The 15,394-nt window shown below is 52.5% G+C and overlaps 2 protein-coding genes across 16 annotated transcripts in view; both read right to left on the reverse strand.

Annotated features, from left to right (window-relative positions):
• Baiap2l2 (BAI1 associated protein 2 like 2) overlaps nucleotides 1–5,013 on the reverse strand; it is a 27,718-nt gene extending 22,705 nt beyond the window's left edge. For both annotated transcript variants that reach the window (XM_021183436.2, XM_021183437.2), the window contains exons 1-4: nucleotides 4,840–5,013; nucleotides 4,078–4,153; nucleotides 3,538–3,624; nucleotides 2,933–2,994 (exon numbers count right to left, since the gene is read on the reverse strand). In XM_021183436.2, the coding sequence (XP_021039095.1) occupies nucleotides 2,933–2,994; nucleotides 3,538–3,624; nucleotides 4,078–4,153; nucleotides 4,840–4,890 (276 nt within the window). In that variant the 5' untranslated portion in view covers nucleotides 4,891–5,013. The remainder of the gene's footprint in view (nucleotides 1–2,932; nucleotides 2,995–3,537; nucleotides 3,625–4,077; nucleotides 4,154–4,839) is intronic.
• Nucleotides 5,014–5,729: 716 nt separating this feature from the next.
• Pla2g6 (phospholipase A2 group VI) overlaps nucleotides 5,730–15,394 on the reverse strand; it is a 42,572-nt gene continuing 32,907 nt past the window's right edge. For all 14 annotated transcript variants that reach the window (XM_021183746.2, XM_021183747.2, XM_021183745.2 and 11 more), the window contains 5 exons: nucleotides 8,913–9,049; nucleotides 8,467–8,621; nucleotides 7,127–7,294; nucleotides 6,623–6,696; nucleotides 5,730–6,408 (listed from right to left, as the gene is read on the reverse strand). In XM_021183746.2, the coding sequence (XP_021039405.1) occupies nucleotides 6,264–6,408; nucleotides 6,623–6,696; nucleotides 7,127–7,294; nucleotides 8,467–8,621; nucleotides 8,913–9,049 (679 nt within the window). In that variant the 3' untranslated portion in view covers nucleotides 5,730–6,263. The remainder of the gene's footprint in view (nucleotides 6,409–6,622; nucleotides 6,697–7,126; nucleotides 7,295–8,466; nucleotides 8,622–8,912; nucleotides 9,050–15,394) is intronic.

Below are 15,394 nucleotides of genomic sequence, written 5' to 3' on the forward strand. Positions count from 1 at the left end.
TTTCGAGACAGGGTTTCTCTGTGTAGCCTTGGCTGTCCTGGAACTCACTTTGTAGACCAGGCTGGCCTCGAACTCAGAAATCCGCCTGCCTCTGCCTCCGGAGTGCTGGGATTAAAGGCGTGCGCCACCACGCCCGGCTTCTCTTTATCTTTAATTCTTCTATTTGGAAAAGGTTTTCTTTTTATTTTCTTTAATTTAAGCAAGACTTATTTTCTTCACTCAAAAAGCTACTGATAGTGCCACGTTCAGAAAGCAATGACCACTCATGGCTCTGAGAGGTTGCTGCCTGGTGCAGCCGGTGTCCCTATCCTGGGTGGACTTCCCCACCTCCCCCCAGGCCTGCCCCAACATCCCTTTCCAGGGCACGGCTTCCTTTTGCAGTCCCCAAACATCCCCATCCTGTCTTCTTTTGCTCCATGGCAAAGTTTGAATTTACTGTGGGACACATGGTCGCTGCCCGTTTGTTTGGCCTGGCCCCTCTGTAAGAGGGTGAGGTTTCTGTCTGTACCCCAGCCGTTTCCAACGGTGCCCAGCAGGCGTTTGTACAGGACAGAGAATCTAAGGAAGAGGCCATGGTCCCTGTTCTACTTGGCGTGGCTCTGGCTGGGGGCCCTGTCTAGTGTCACAGCCAAGATGTTGGTGCCTGGAGACGCATCTCTCCTTACAGAGTGGGCCTGGGTGACATTTGTCCCTGCCCAGCCCGGGTGAACACAGGAGCACAGAGAACCAAGTTCAATAACCAACAACCAAGTCCAAGCAGGTGCTGGGGGCTTGGTACTGGGCCAAGTGTCTGTGAAGTCCTGGTGCCAGCAGTGCTAGTGCGACTGTCGTGTATAGGACCAAATATATTTCTATCGGAAAAACCAGTCTCTGTGTCAAAGAGAGCACCCTAACTTCCAGCCCCTTATAAGTTGGAAAGCAGGAACAGTCAGTCAATATTTCCAAGGGCCCTTCACCATCAGGCCACGCCCATCTCATCACCCTGTGAGGCCTCCAGGCTCCCGGCTACTTCTTCCTGCTGCAATGCACTCTGGGAAGCTCTTCATGCATCTAGCAAGCCCCACTCCCTCCCACATTCGGGGAAGCCCTGCCTAGAGCCCCTGTAGGACCTGGAGCTCCAGAGCAAAGAGGACACACCCTAGCCTTTGCTGGTCCTGGATCATAGAGGAGCAGGCGCAGGCAAGTTAAGACTTTATTAGCTCAGCTCAGAAGCCCACAGCTCAACCTGGCAGAAAACAGTTCCTTAAGATAGAGACTCATGTAGCCCAGGGTAGCCCCAAACTTGCTATGCAGCTGAGGATGGCCTCAAATTTCTGGTTCTTCTGCCTCTGCTTTCTCAGTGCCAGGATTCCAGGTCTATGCCACCGTGCCTATCTTGTATGCAGCGCTGGGATCGAACCCAGGGTCTCTTGGGTGCTAGACAAGGCCTTTCTACCAACTGAGCTACATCCCCAGTCCTAGTAAACAGCTTCAACTTACTGATTTGCTCCATCCCCCTAGAGAGCTCTACCAGGGAATGTAGTTATCTCCATTTTTCTTTTAGATAGGTAAACTGAGGGGCTGGCGAAGATGGCTCAGTGGGTAAGAACACTGATTGCTCTTCCAAAGGTCCTGAGTTCAGTTAACACATGGTGGCTCACAACTATCTGTAATGAGATCTGATGCCCTCTTCTGGAGCGTCTGAAGCCAGCTACAGTGTACTTAGATATAATAATAAGTAAATCTTTGAGTCAGAGCAAGCAGGGCCGACCAGAGTGAGCTGGAACGACCGGAGCAAGCAGAGGTCCTAAAAATTCAATTCCCAACAACCACTTGAAGGCTCACAACCATCTGTACAGCTACAGTGTACTCACATACATAAAATAAATAAATAAATCTTTTTTTTTTAAGATAGGTAAACTGAGGTCCAGAGTCCAAGGGTTCCAAAGCCAGTGAGTAGTGGAGCCAAGCTCTGAGCCTGAATAGCTTCCTGCCTTCAATCTCATTGCTGGGAGCAAACAGAGGCACCTGCTGGTGTCCAGGAGGAGGGCATGCTGGGAGAAGGGGCACCTGTGCCAGACTGCGGGAGGAAGGGCTGGAGAGTCCTGGGCCGTGAGACCAGCAGGATAGCAGTCCATGGCCACACCTGCAAAGGTCCAGATGTTCAGAGGAGCAGGGCTGGGACTTGGGGTGTGGACAGGACCGCTGGGTGTGCCAGCCAAGGTCTTTGCTGAGACACCTGTATTTGCTCCTAACAGCAGTGAAGGTGCGGTCGCTCTTAGAGTGGCATTCAGATGCCAGGGGCTGCAAGTGGGGAGATGGAGAAGGAGCAGGGATGGGGAGGGGCAATGCCCTGGGCCTGCTGTGATAGACCTTTGTCTCCTTAGCTCCTCCGCTCATTCTAGAATTGCAGGCAATGATGCCTGGACCCTGAGACTCGGCTCCTTGATAAAATGGGACAAAAAAGGCTGTGCCAGCTGAGCCTGCGTCAGGGCCAACTTGTCTCCATGTTACCAAGGGCCAGCAGAGCCCAAGAGATTCCCCACAGATGTGGGGCTGAGAGAGTGAGCTGGTGTGTCTCCCCCATCCCTCGAATGCATGATGCACGTGCAGGCTTGTATGTGTGTGTACATGCGTGTGAAAGCTGCAGGGAGACAGCTGGTCTTTTTTCAAGACAGGGTCTGTTGCTGACTTGTAGCTCACTGATTTCAAGACTATCTGGCTATAGCGAGCCTAGGACCTTCCCGCCTCCACCTCCCCAGAGCTGAGATTATAGGCAGGTGCCACCATGCTTGGACTTCTATGTCATCAGTGTTGGGGATCTGACCTTGGGCCCTGGTGCTTGCAGGGCAAGCACTTCACCACCTGATCTGCTCTCCCAGCCTCTGGGCCTCCTTTCTTGAACAGCAGCCCATCTGCTTGAGTGATGCTGGCCCTGGGGCCTGATACTCACCACCACCTCCAGGTCTGAGTTCAAGTGCCGCTGGGTGTCTGACATCTGAACCAAGATCTCCCCTGGAGGCAAGAGAGGTGGCCTTTAGTGTGGGGGAGCCTGCTCCACCTGCCTTCCTCCTGGCAGAAGCCAGCCCAAGCTCGGGATGTTCCTGAATAGCTTGGGGACCAAAGTCCAAGGATTTCCCATCTGGCTCTCTGACTCAGGACTTGGCAACTACAGAGAGGGGTAGGGAAGAGCTGGGGTACAAGCATAAGAGATGGGGCTCCCAGCACTAGGCCTGTGTTGAGGTGGAGACTTTAAGAAGGTAACATATAATAGGAAGTCTTAGTAAGCCCTGGAGGCCTGAGGAGACAATAAGAACACAGGGAAGCTGGGTGGGGGTGGCCCATGCCTCTAATTCCAGCACTTGGGAGGCAGAGGCTGGCAGATCTCTCAAAGTGTGAGGTCAGCCTGGTCTACACAGAGAATTCCAGGACAGCCAGGGCTACACAGAGGGACCCTGTCTGGAAAAACAGAATAACAAAAATAAAACAGCAAAACCCAAGAGAAGGGCCCAGAGCTAAGACAGTTGGCAGAGGCTTGGGGGGACAGAGTCACCTCACCCAGAATCTGCGATGTGGAGCTCTGTAGGGCCTGCTCCCCAATCTTCTGTATGGCGCTGAAATACACCTCAGCCGCCTCGGACAGAGCTGCAGGAGAGGTCAAAGGTTAGGCCCAGTGCTTAATCTGCGCTACCCTGATTGTGTGGAGGGGATCCTGAGATGTGATGGAGTAGGGAGAGGCGTCTCTGGGTGATGTCCAGTAGTGCCAGAGAACAAAGAGGCACCGGCCTGGCTACTGCCCAGGAAAGCCTTCCATGTGTCTCCCGAGGGAGGGCTGCATACCTGTGTGCCCATGAAGGCATGTGTGCATGTTTGCCCATGAAGGCATGTGTACACGTACTCTTGTAAAGCTAAGGGCACAATACACAGTGAGGGCAGACTGTGTGGAAAGGCATCTCGGGCTCTTGGCATGTGTGGAGAGGGGTACAAGGGTGGATTGCAGGACCCGGGGCTGAGGGTGAGCCCAGTACCTAGTAAGGAGCACTGAGCTATGGCTGCAGCCCCAGTGAGGGCAGGGGCTGAATACCAGCATAGACTCACCATGGAAGGCCCGGAGGTAGTTGTTGCCCAGGTACACCAGATTCTCCAGGGCGGGATTAAACTGCTCCATGATGCTCTGAACCCGAGGGCAAGGGATGCCGGCCATGGTGGTGGAGAGAAGGACAGATGGACAGAAGCACCTAGCCCTGTGAGGCCACCCTGACCCTTGGGGTTACCAGAATCCTGGCTGCTTCCTACAGAGGCCTGAGAGGCATTCTTCTGGGAGCCAATTCGAAGCCACGTGTCCCCCACAGCCAGCCTCAGAAAGGCTTGGTCCCTCCTGACGTGAGTGGCCAGAGTTCTCTTGGTCTCACTGGTTGAATGATGCCCACCTATCTAATGCCTCCCCACTGGGCACAGCTCAGCTGTCCTGTGTCCAGACCTCACCTGTTGACATTATCCCCATCTCAAAAAGACCCCTGGGGGTCTACCATGTGGCTGGGTTACCACCCTGGGCTGGAGGGGCACTCTGGGTAGTAGAAATAACCCCCACACTTTGAACTGGGTCTTGACTCCAATCCCTGCTGCACCTTCCCTTCCCTTGGTGACCTTGAACAAGCTGTTTAACCTCTGCCGGCTCAGCTTCTCATCTATCCAACAGGCTGCCTACTTTCTTCCTCACAGTGGTAAAGGTATGTGAAGCACGCATGGGGAAGGATCTTCCACATAACTCCCGAGGAACCCCAAACCCACACCTACACTTGAGCCCAGCCTGGGTTCTCCCCCTCTGTCCTGAAGCCAGCCCAGCTTCTCCATGCTCACCTTGTAGATGGCCATGGTGGACCTGTAGAACTGGTCCATTTCGGGAGCCATGGAAGGTGGTGCTGGCACCAAGGAGGCAGGTGGCTAGTGGCTGGCTGGGTATGCCCCGTGCCCAGTGCTCTGGACAGGCAGCAGGCAGAGGTGGCTGTAGAGTAGGCCCTGCAGATGGACTGTAGGCTGGGAGGAGGTGGCTGCTTAATTATTCACCAGCGGAGGAGGGGGGGGATGTTGATGTGATCTGGGGCGTAACCAGACCCTGCGGGAAAGGCATCCTGTGACGCAGGCAGTCTCCTGTGACCTGCCCCTCAATTATTTACCCTCTGGGCGTGGACTGGTGGGCAAGTGTGGGTGAGCCGCTTTCCCAGGTTGCCTCCTACCCAAGGCCCCACGCCTGGGAGACCCCTGTCTTGTCCTCTGTCCTATATGGCCCTGCCCACCCTACAGGTCTGGAACACACCGCCTCCTGCCAGAGCAAGCCAAGGCACCCTGGAGGTAAACCCACATGGAACACATGTCTGCTCTGACAGGCCTCATCTCTGCTTGGGACCCGACACCTTGAAGGGGGCCCTGTCCACCTAGCTCCCTCCCAGCCCTCCCTGTGCTAGGAACGGAACCCTGGACCTCACGCATGCTGGGCAAGTACCTGACCACTGAGTCGTTGCTGCAGATGGCAGTGAGGATGACGTGAGCATGCGTCCCCCAGACTTGGGGCAGGAGTGTGGCCTCGTCTCTCACTGCCCAGCTCCAGGGGCCCCCTAGATCTCCCTGGGCAGACAGACCTGGCACTAACTCTGCTTCTCTATTGGCTTGTTATATCATCAGGCCATGTCTGCGGGAGCAGGGTTGGGGACAGAGCGCATTCACACAATGACACACACTGCACAATGAGCTTGAGCGTAAACCCGTTTATTTCACAGTTGAGGTGGCCCTGAGCCCCTCCCCACTCTCCTTCCAGAGAAGAGCACGTGCACAGGGCTGACCTTTGGGAGCTAGGAGGGCTCCCAGTGTGGTGGCGGCAGGGTGGAGAGGCTGGCAGGTGTGAGGGGCAAAGTCGAATGGCGCTGGATGTCATTAGCCTGGATTCCACCTGAGGACAGGGTGGAACCCCTTTTCTCTAGTCCCTGACATCAGGGGGTGGGCAGCAGTGGCCAGGAAGCCTGGGCCCACTGGCACCGTAGTGTTGATCTCTGATATGTGGGGTCCTTGATGGAGTCAGTTGTCCTTCATAGTCAGGAAAGGGGCTGAGGGGGACTCTGGGCTTTCAGCCTCGAGTAGTAAAGTGCAGATGGACCAGGAGAGGTGCCTCGTGGGAACCAGTTTGTGCTCCGAGCCCTAGCGTCAGATGGACATGGAGCTGCCAGGCCCAGCTTGGCCCTCAGTGTGCTGGGTGGCCTGGTGCGCTCCTGTCGGCAGGCCCCGGGAGCTCAGGGCGACAGCAGTAGCTGGACGAGCTTCTGGAACTCCTCCCGGTGCTCATAGATGTAGACCTCGGTCTCCCAGAGGGCTTTGACCAGCACTGCGTCACTGACCTCGTCCAGCATGATGTCGGACCCTAGCTGGGGGTTCAGTCTGTTGGGAGAAAGGAGCAGAGGGTCACCCAGAATTAGCCACACCAGCCTGGATGTGAACAGGAGTTTGGGCTGGGGAACGGAAGACCACATCAATGGCTGGCAGGTGTGTGTCCATGAGTCTCATCGGGTCATGGTGGGGCACGGACCTCTGTTGGTGACATGTGGTTTGGTGGGTCTCACCTGGGTAGAGTCAGGCGAGCCCTGAACCTTACCTGAAGTACTGGATGCCGACCATCTCGCACCAGGCCCGGGCCCGATCCACAGCCCGCCCATCTGGATCTGTACACTGGTGGAAACAGTCTCAGTAAGACCAGGCCACAATGCCCTACTACCCACAGCTCTGGGCTCTGGATCCTAGGCATTCATTAGCAGAGTGACTTTGTGTAAGTCACCCTTTCTGGGCCCCAGTGGCTGGCCTAGCTGTGCAGAGTCCATCTAGGATCACTGAGTAGCTGAGTTAGGGCTGTGACAGAGGCCGCCCCTCCCTCCCTCTTCTAGATTTTGTCCATCTGCATTCTGGCCTTTTATATAGCTGCATGCAGTAAGGAATCTGCGGTCAAAGAACACTCGGAACCCGCACTTGGGTTCCACTGTAGGATCTGTCATCCCGGAGACCGAGGCTGGACTGTCTCCCAAAGCTGGCTGACGGGGGTGTACATGGCGTGTGTGGGGGCCTTGGCCAGTAGTGGAGGCCCCGGGGAAGAATTCCAACTCACACAGTCCACGACCATCTTGCCCAGTTCCTTGGCTCCAAAAACAGTCTTGGCCAGTTCCCAAGGGTTGCTGGGACGAAAGACATCTACACAGGTTACCGGCACTTGAGGGGATTTTCCTGTCCCCAGAGAAACGACTATGGAGAGTTTCTTCACCTTGTTGCCCTGGCCCTGGGATGAGCAAGAAAGGGCGGTCAGAGAGGACTTCCCACAGGTAGGGATAGGAGTCAGAACGGGGCTGAGGCTGGGCGCAGGGCTGTGAGGGACAGACAAGGCCCTGGAGCGGGAGCAGGAGCAGCAGGAGCAGCAGGAGCAGCAGGAGCAGCAGGAGCAGCCGCAGGAGCAGCCCCAGGTTCCATCCTGGCCAGGCCCTGCAGCTGCTCGCTCCCTCCCTGTGGGAGCTGGCGTGGGCATCCCAACCACTTCCCGGGACAGAGGAGGCCTGCCGGGCCACGCGGCAGGGACTAGGTGCTGAGGCCGAGCTGACTAGGGTGGCCTTAGACCAGCTCTGCTGCCGATTTGCTGGGTGAGCTTGATGGGATTCGCCCCCACTTGGGGACCCCAGTTCCTCATCCTTAACAGGCTCCCACTTAGACTGGACATGTCTGAGGCTGCCAGAACTCCTTCAGGATGCCCACCCTACCTACCAAAGGTGCATCTCGGTTCCCCATGGCTGGACTGGGACTTCCATGACTGTGGAAGCCAGCAATGCACACCTAGACAGATGCCTTCCAAGTATGGCACAGGCAACAGCCCCCTGCGTCCTCAGGGCATCAAGACAAGCACTGTCACTAGCTGAAGATTGGAAAGCTAAGGCAGGGTCAGATCACCTCCCTTGGCACATGGGCCTTGTCACCCTGCTCTGACGACTTGGTGAGGGCCACTGCCTGTCCTTGACTCCCTGCCTCTGCACTGCCTTGCACCCAGAGGCCTCAGGATAGTTCCAAACTCAGGAGCCCTTCCCCAGTTCTCAACCCTTTCACACAGACTCTCCTCCTCCTGCCTCCGCAGGGTGCACTCCCAGAGCTGACACGCCCAGGACTGTTGTGTGTATAGAGTCTTCAAGTAGGAAATAAGCTCTGCGGGGCAAGGGTGTGTCCCGGCTGGGTAGCATCAGGTACGCAGCCTGTACTAACAGCAGCTGCTGGCCACTTATCTCAGACTTCTCTGTACTCAGCATGCACGGGGCCTCAAAATCCTCCTAGCATGGACTCTGCCCATCAGATAGACCCCTCAGGAGATGTGACTCCGGCTGAGTGTTGAATAGGTGAGGGCACACACCAAAACGGTTCTCATCCGCAGTGTGTGGTCATGTCCAGGCCGTGACCTGAGAAGGCCCTCACCTTGCGGATCATGTCCTGATTGTACTCATGGATTTCAGTCATGGCATCCAGTGTGGGGTTGTTGGCCAGCAGCCCTCCATCCAGGAAGCGTCCATTGGGCCGGAAATAGGTTGGGGCTGCCCCACTGCTCCGGGCTGCACGCCATACCAGCTGGTCTAGGGGTGGGGAAGGGGACAATGACATAAGGCCTATCCCTTCAGATCTCAGGCTGGGTAAGAGAGCACAGGAAGAAGGGGAGTCAGGACCCACAAGGCCTTGCTGCTGGGTCTTGCTATCCTGACGAAAGGTGGTGTGTCACTGTGGACAGGCTTCAATGACACCTGTCCTTAGCCGCCTGAGGCCTGGGCAGTGACATGGGCGGGGAGGGCATCCCGTGCCCTGTCTGTGACTCTCCATCCCCACAACTTCCGCCAGCCTCCCCACCGGCACGCGTGCTCGCCTCTGACCTGCAGGCTGAGTCGGTGGCTTCAGGTTAATGCTTTGGTTGCAGCGGGGCTCACGAACGGCTTCGGGAGCATCGTAATTCCGGAAGAGGTGGAGCTCTGCTGGCTGCCGGTCAGACAGTGTCCCTGTCAGCATCACCCTGTAGGAGCAAGCGGGGAGAGCTGGTCCACCACCCATCATGTGTTCCGCAGGCTCATGCCCTAGGCCCTGTTTTAAATGGGCTCCTCCTGGCTGGCCTCACCCAGGCACCTCCATAGACCCGGGCAGCTCCCTGAAGGGAAGTTGGCCAACTCTGTCCTATCTACTGACAGACGTTCCCTTCTATCCTATAACCCCATTCTGGAAACTCAGCCCAGGAGGTTACCAGGGCAAGAGCCAGGCTGCACAGAGCCACAGATGGCAGCACCCTTTATTAACATCCATGGCTGGGAAAACATTACTGCCCAGCAGCAAGGCAGCTGCTAGAAGGCTGTGGCACCTTACTCTGAGGGTGCCATGCCACCGAAGAAAAACTGAGGTGGCACTTACTGGGGGGCCTGAGTGCCAAGAAGCAGGGTTTGTAAGGGAAAGTAAGATTGGGGGCAGTGCCTTCAGGATGCTGCATTATTTAGAAAGAAAACACTTGGTCTGACTACTCACCTAAGTGGAGACCAACCCTGTCCCTGGGAGCCGTGGGCAGGCTGCAGCTCCAGCACACGGGGGCTGGGGCTGGGGTCGGGGTGCGCTGCCCACTGTGACCTTTGACACCTTCCTTTCTACCCTTTCAAGAGCCCATTAAAAAGTCACATGCGCACGCACGCACGCACGCATGCACACACACACACACACACCAATGCCCCAGAGAAGGCTCAGAAGTCTAGAAATGTCCTGTTCTTTCAGAGGACCCGAGTTCAATTTTCAGAACCCAGATGATGGCTCAGAATCATCTGTAATTGTAGTCCCAGAAAATCTGGTGCCCTCTTCTGGCCTCTGCAGGCACCAGGTCTATATGTATGCCCAGACATACATGCAGAAAACACTCACATACACAAAATAACAACATAAAGAAGGTCCCTCCTAATCCGGTGACACAAAGAGCCTGAGCACAGAGCCTTGAGAATTAGTGTGTGTTCAGATCCTTGCACAGCTCTGATTACTGTGAGCATCAGCTAGCCACCCTGTGCGGCTAGTTCTAACTGGAACAGCAGCCCGATGCACATGTCAGCCAATGATGAGGACCTGGGTCCTCTGGAAGACCGGCGAGTGCTCTAACCACTGGGTCATCCCCCAGACCCTTGTTGATGTTGTTTTGTTTTTTTGAGACAAGGTTTCTCTGTGTAGCCCTGGCTGTCCTGGAGCTCATTCTGTAGACCAGGCTGTCCTGGAGCTCATTCTGTAGACCAGGCTGTCCTGGAACTCATTCTGTAGACCAGGCTGTCTCCTGGAACTCAGAGATCTGCCAGCCTCTGCCTCTTGAGTGCTGGGATTAAAGGCATGCGCCACGATGCTTCTGAGCCCTCTCAATAGCCTTCATCACTGATGTTGAGCTTTGTTGATTGTCAAAGTTAAAAATGCCATTATTTCAGACTTAAAATTACATGAAGAAAGCCGGGCGTGGTGGCGCATGCCTTTAATCCCAGCACTCGGGAGGCAGAGGCAGGTGGATTTCTGAGTTCGAGGTTAGCCTGGTCTACAGAGTGAGTTCCAGGACAGCCAGGGCTATACAGAGAAACCCTGTCTCGAAAAAACAACAACAACAACAAAAAATTACATGAAGAACACTACAGCTCACTGTTAAAAACTTAAAAGCTGAAAAGACGGCTCAGTGGTTAAGTGTGTCCTGCTTTTACAGAGGACCCCATTGAGACGACTCATAATTGCCTGTAGCTCCAGCACCAGGGAATGCATGGCTTCTTCTGCTCTCTGAGAGCACCCACACACATGGGTACACATCCACATCCACAATGAAAACGTAAATATTGTTTAAGAGCATGGGCCACCTGACAGGACAGGATATCCACCAAAGATGAGGATCCAATGGGAGGCTCTTTCCATACTGGGGCTCCAAGGGCTAACACTCTCAGGATAGAAACAGGCCAGACACAAACATGCCCCTTTGTTTAAAAACTTGGCAGTGTCTGCAGAGAGTAAGAGGGCATCAGATTGCAGGGACTGCTGTTATACATGGTTGGGAGCTGCTGTGGGTTCTGGGAATCATATCTGGGTCCTCCACAAGGCCAGGTAATGCTCTTAACTCCTGAGCCATCTTCCCAGGCCCAACCTGCACCTTCCTCACCCCTGGAGGTTACAGGGAGCAGAGGCCTGGGGTAGAACAAGAAAGGAAAGGACCCTGAAGATGTACAGCCCTGCTGGATGGCCCACCGTGTCCACATCATCTGGAGAAAGTCCTGAAGTTTTCCTGGCAACTATTTAGGGAGAAAGTGCTGGGGATGGAGGCACAGAGCCCTCTGCAGGAAGGGCAGCCATTCTGAGTGTCAAAGATTCCACTATGACAAGCAGCAGATGCAATTAACATATAAAAAGGGAGAGGTTTACAGGAGGGGCCACCTCAAGGGCTGGGACTGGAGTTCAGTGACACAAGCCAGAGCACGTGTACAGGGTGTGGTGTGCATGCTCACACTTGTGTGTGTGTGTGTGTGTGTGTTTACGATGCTGGGAGCTACACAAGTGCTCTCCCTCTGAGCAGTGACTAGAGTTTCCAGGGGACAGGAGTTTATATGGAAGGACCTCAAGGACCAAAGAGTGTTTCTGGGGAGTAAATATACACTACCATATGTACACATATATGAGTTTGTTTGTTTGTTTTGTAAATTAACATATAGGTTAAATAACAAAGCAACAGTGTGAATTAGTAGTCTGGAAAACAGGTAAGAAATTATTCAGACTGCAACACAGAGAAAAGCCAGCCACAGTGGTGCACGCCTTTAATTCCAGCTCTCGGGAGGCAGAGGCAGGCAGATCTCTGAGTCGAGGCCAGCCTGGTCTACAGAGTGGAAACAAACCCTAAAAAGATCCTCTGACCCTCTCAGTGTTCTCTCCCTCTCAATGAAATCAATATTAAAAACTGAAAAAGAGAAAATGCAAGAGAAGTTAAAAGATCTGGAGGAGGCAAGTATGGGTTTAACTTCATGTACGGAGGAAACACGCATGGTGGGGTGGGGTGGGGTGGGGTGGGGGATGGATTAGCAGAGAGGAAAGCCAGAGATGACTCAGGACCAAAGAAGACGCTGGCACACACACTGGCAGGGGAAGAATCCATGACTGCGCATGTTGCATTCTGAGGCTGAGCAGCAACAGCAAGCAGACAAGCACAGTCTAGACAGAAGAGGCCGGTTACAGACCTGGAATTAGGACGCGACAGCACACGCTACCAGGCAGCCACGTGGTGTCACATGTTCCGAGAAAATCACCACATTAGAATTTGATAGCCAGAAAGATTAAGAGTAAAATAAAACTCTTCTCAGATGAAGATGTGAAGCAAACTTACTTCTAAACGATTTTTCTGGTGGGAGATTTACCATCAGCAGAGCTCCCTAACAAAATCCAGAGACTGTCCTCCAAGCTGAAGAAATGATCAGGGATGGAGGTCTGAGAGGACTTCCGTCTCTGCATGGAATGGAATGCAAGGAAACGGTACACATGTGTATATACACACAGGCACACACATACATACATGTATACATTCAAGTACACACAGGCACACATATATGTGCATATATAGACGCATTTATACACATACACATGAACACACACATGTGCACACACATGCATACACAGACATGTACACACATACATATGTGCACACACTGTGGTGGGCTGGATAGTCTGCTCGTGATGACTTAGAAGAACTACTTTAAATTACAGCTGGAATGCTGGGCAGTGGTGGCGCACGCCTTTAATCCCAGCATTTGGGAGGCAGGTGGATTTCTGAGTTCGAGGCCAGCCTGGTCTACAGAGTGAGTTCCAGGACAGCCAGGGCTATACAGAGAAACCCTGTCTCGAAAAACCAAAAAAATAAAAAATAAAAATAAAAGATTAGGGCTGGAGAGCCAGCTTAGTGGTTATAAGCATTTGCTGTTCTTGTGGAGGACCTGACGGGTTCCCTGCACCCCATGTTGAGAGCTCACATTGCAGAACTCTGGCTCCAGGAGATGCTGTAGCTGCAGTGCATGCTGGGACTCCTGTGCTCACTCAGTGGTGCAGCAACACACATACTAAAATAAGAAAAATTAATCTCCTTTACAAAAACCAAACTGTCAGATTTTGCAAGCTGGTCAAACTGTTGGTAGCCTCAAATGGGCCACAGTGGGAGTCTTCAAGAGAATCAACAAACACTAACCTCAGGGCTTCTAAAGTCAGGGTTTCCAAGCATGCTTTGTCACACTAGATCATCTCAAATTTTTAGAAATATTAGTCCTGTGCAGATGTTTTGCTTTTTGTTTTTTAAAGATGGCTTTAAAATACAGAAAAAATGGCAGGGTGTGTAGTTCAGTCAGTAGAGTGCTTGCCTCATGTACCCGAAGATCTACTTCAACTCCCAGCACCTCAAAGCTTCAAAATCCTGCAGGCCTGAAATCTCAGCACTGGAAGGTCAGGGGTCAAAGTCAGCTCTCAGCTACTGCTCTAGCACCATGCCTGCCTGCCTGCCTGCCTGCCACTGTGCTTTCTGCCAAGACGGTCATGGACTGCACTCTCTCCAACTATACAGACATCAAATGCTTTCTTTTGTAAGTTGCCTTGGTCACTGTGTCTCCTCACCACAGATGAGAAGCTAGGACAGCGGTAAAGGTTCTCTTCCATCCTGCGGACTGGCTGCTCTCCACATCATCTTCCCAGCTGTACGGAAACTGTATTTTCCTGCAGTCCCATCTGCTGACACTTGGGGCTAATCCCTGTGCTGTTGGTATTCTATTCAGAAAGTTCTCACTCACCCCAGTATCTTGAAGGGTATCCCGTGTTTATTGCCAGAAGATTCAGTATTTCAAGTTTTAAGTGGAGGTACTTGGCCCACCTTGGGTGGACTTTTGTACAAGATGAAAGAATCTAATTCCATCCTGCAGGTGAATAGCCACTTTCCCCAGTAGCATGCATTGACAGGCTCTTTCCCCCCAATATATGTTTTTGCCACTTTTGTCAAAAATTAAATAGCGTGCTGTTTATTTCTGGGTCCTCTATTCTGCTCCACTGGTCTTCCTGCTTACTTTTACAGCACACCAGGCTGCCTTTGTCACTGTGGCTCCATAGCACAATTTCAGGCACTGTCCAACCTCCAGTAGGGTCCTCATTCCCTGCAACTGCTGTGACTATCCGTGGTCTTCTGTGACTCCATACAAATTCTCATGTTGTCTTTCTAAACCTGTTGAGTATGACACTGGACTTCTGAGAGGTTGCATTAAGTTTATAAGTTAAGTTTGGTAGTTTGGACATTTTCACAAATGAGGTCCCCCAGTCCAAGAGTATGGGATGTCTTTCTCCCACCTAGAATCTTCTGTGCTTTCCTTTTTCAGTATCTTTAAATTTTCATTGTAAGCATCTTTCACATCTTTGATTAGATATATTCCTAAATACTTGATTTTTTTGGAGTTATTCTGGTTAGAACATTTCTCCTAATTTCTTTCTCTGAGATCACATTGTTCATATAAATAAAGGCTACTATTTTTAAATTGATTTTGTATCTTGCACCATTACTGTGTTTATTGGGTCCAAGAGTTCTCTTTCCAGTAGACTCAGAGGGGGCTTTTAAGTAAAGAATTGTGTTGTCTGTAAATAGGGAGAGTGTGACTTCTTCCCTTCCTATTGTTTTTCCTTTTATGTTGTTCTCTTGTCTAGTTGCTGTAGGAGAGGGGAAAGGAGAGAGGACAGGAGATGGGACGTCCTCATCTTGCTCGTGAATTTAGAGGAAGACGAAAGGTGGCCTCATTACAGATTAACACACCCGACTTGGGAAAGAAACAGCTGTGTCCAGCAGAGCAACTCAGCGGACCCTCAGACTGACACAGGGAAGGAGAAGAAACATCAGTAATCCAGAAAGACAGAGCACCAACAAACAAACTTACAGGAAACAGCAAAACCCCTTCCTATAGTGACCTGAAACATTAAGTGGCCCCAAAACATCACTGAAATCATACAGACCGATGGACTAGATCAAAAAACAAAGACCAGCCAGGTGTAGTGGCACACCTTTAATCCCAACACTTGGGAGTCAGGGGCAGTTAGAACTCTGTGTTTGAGGCCCGCCTGGTCTACAGAGTGAGTTCTAGGACTGCCCTATCTCAGGAAACAAACCAAACCAAACCAAAACAAGAACCAACTATATGTAGTCACTAAGAAAGCAACTTAGCCAGTAAAAATACTCCAAAACTTAATATCAAAAAATGGGAAACACCCAAAAAAAAAAAAAAAAAAAACAACAGTAGCTGGGCGTGGTGGCGCACGCCTTTAATCCCAGCACTCGGGAGGCAGAGGCAGGTGGATTTCTGAGTTC

This window comes from Mus caroli, chromosome 15, assembly GCF_900094665.2.
Source record: "Mus caroli chromosome 15, CAROLI_EIJ_v1.1, whole genome shotgun sequence".
In the NCBI taxonomy this organism is placed as follows: Eukaryota; Metazoa; Chordata; class Mammalia; order Rodentia; family Muridae; genus Mus; species Mus caroli.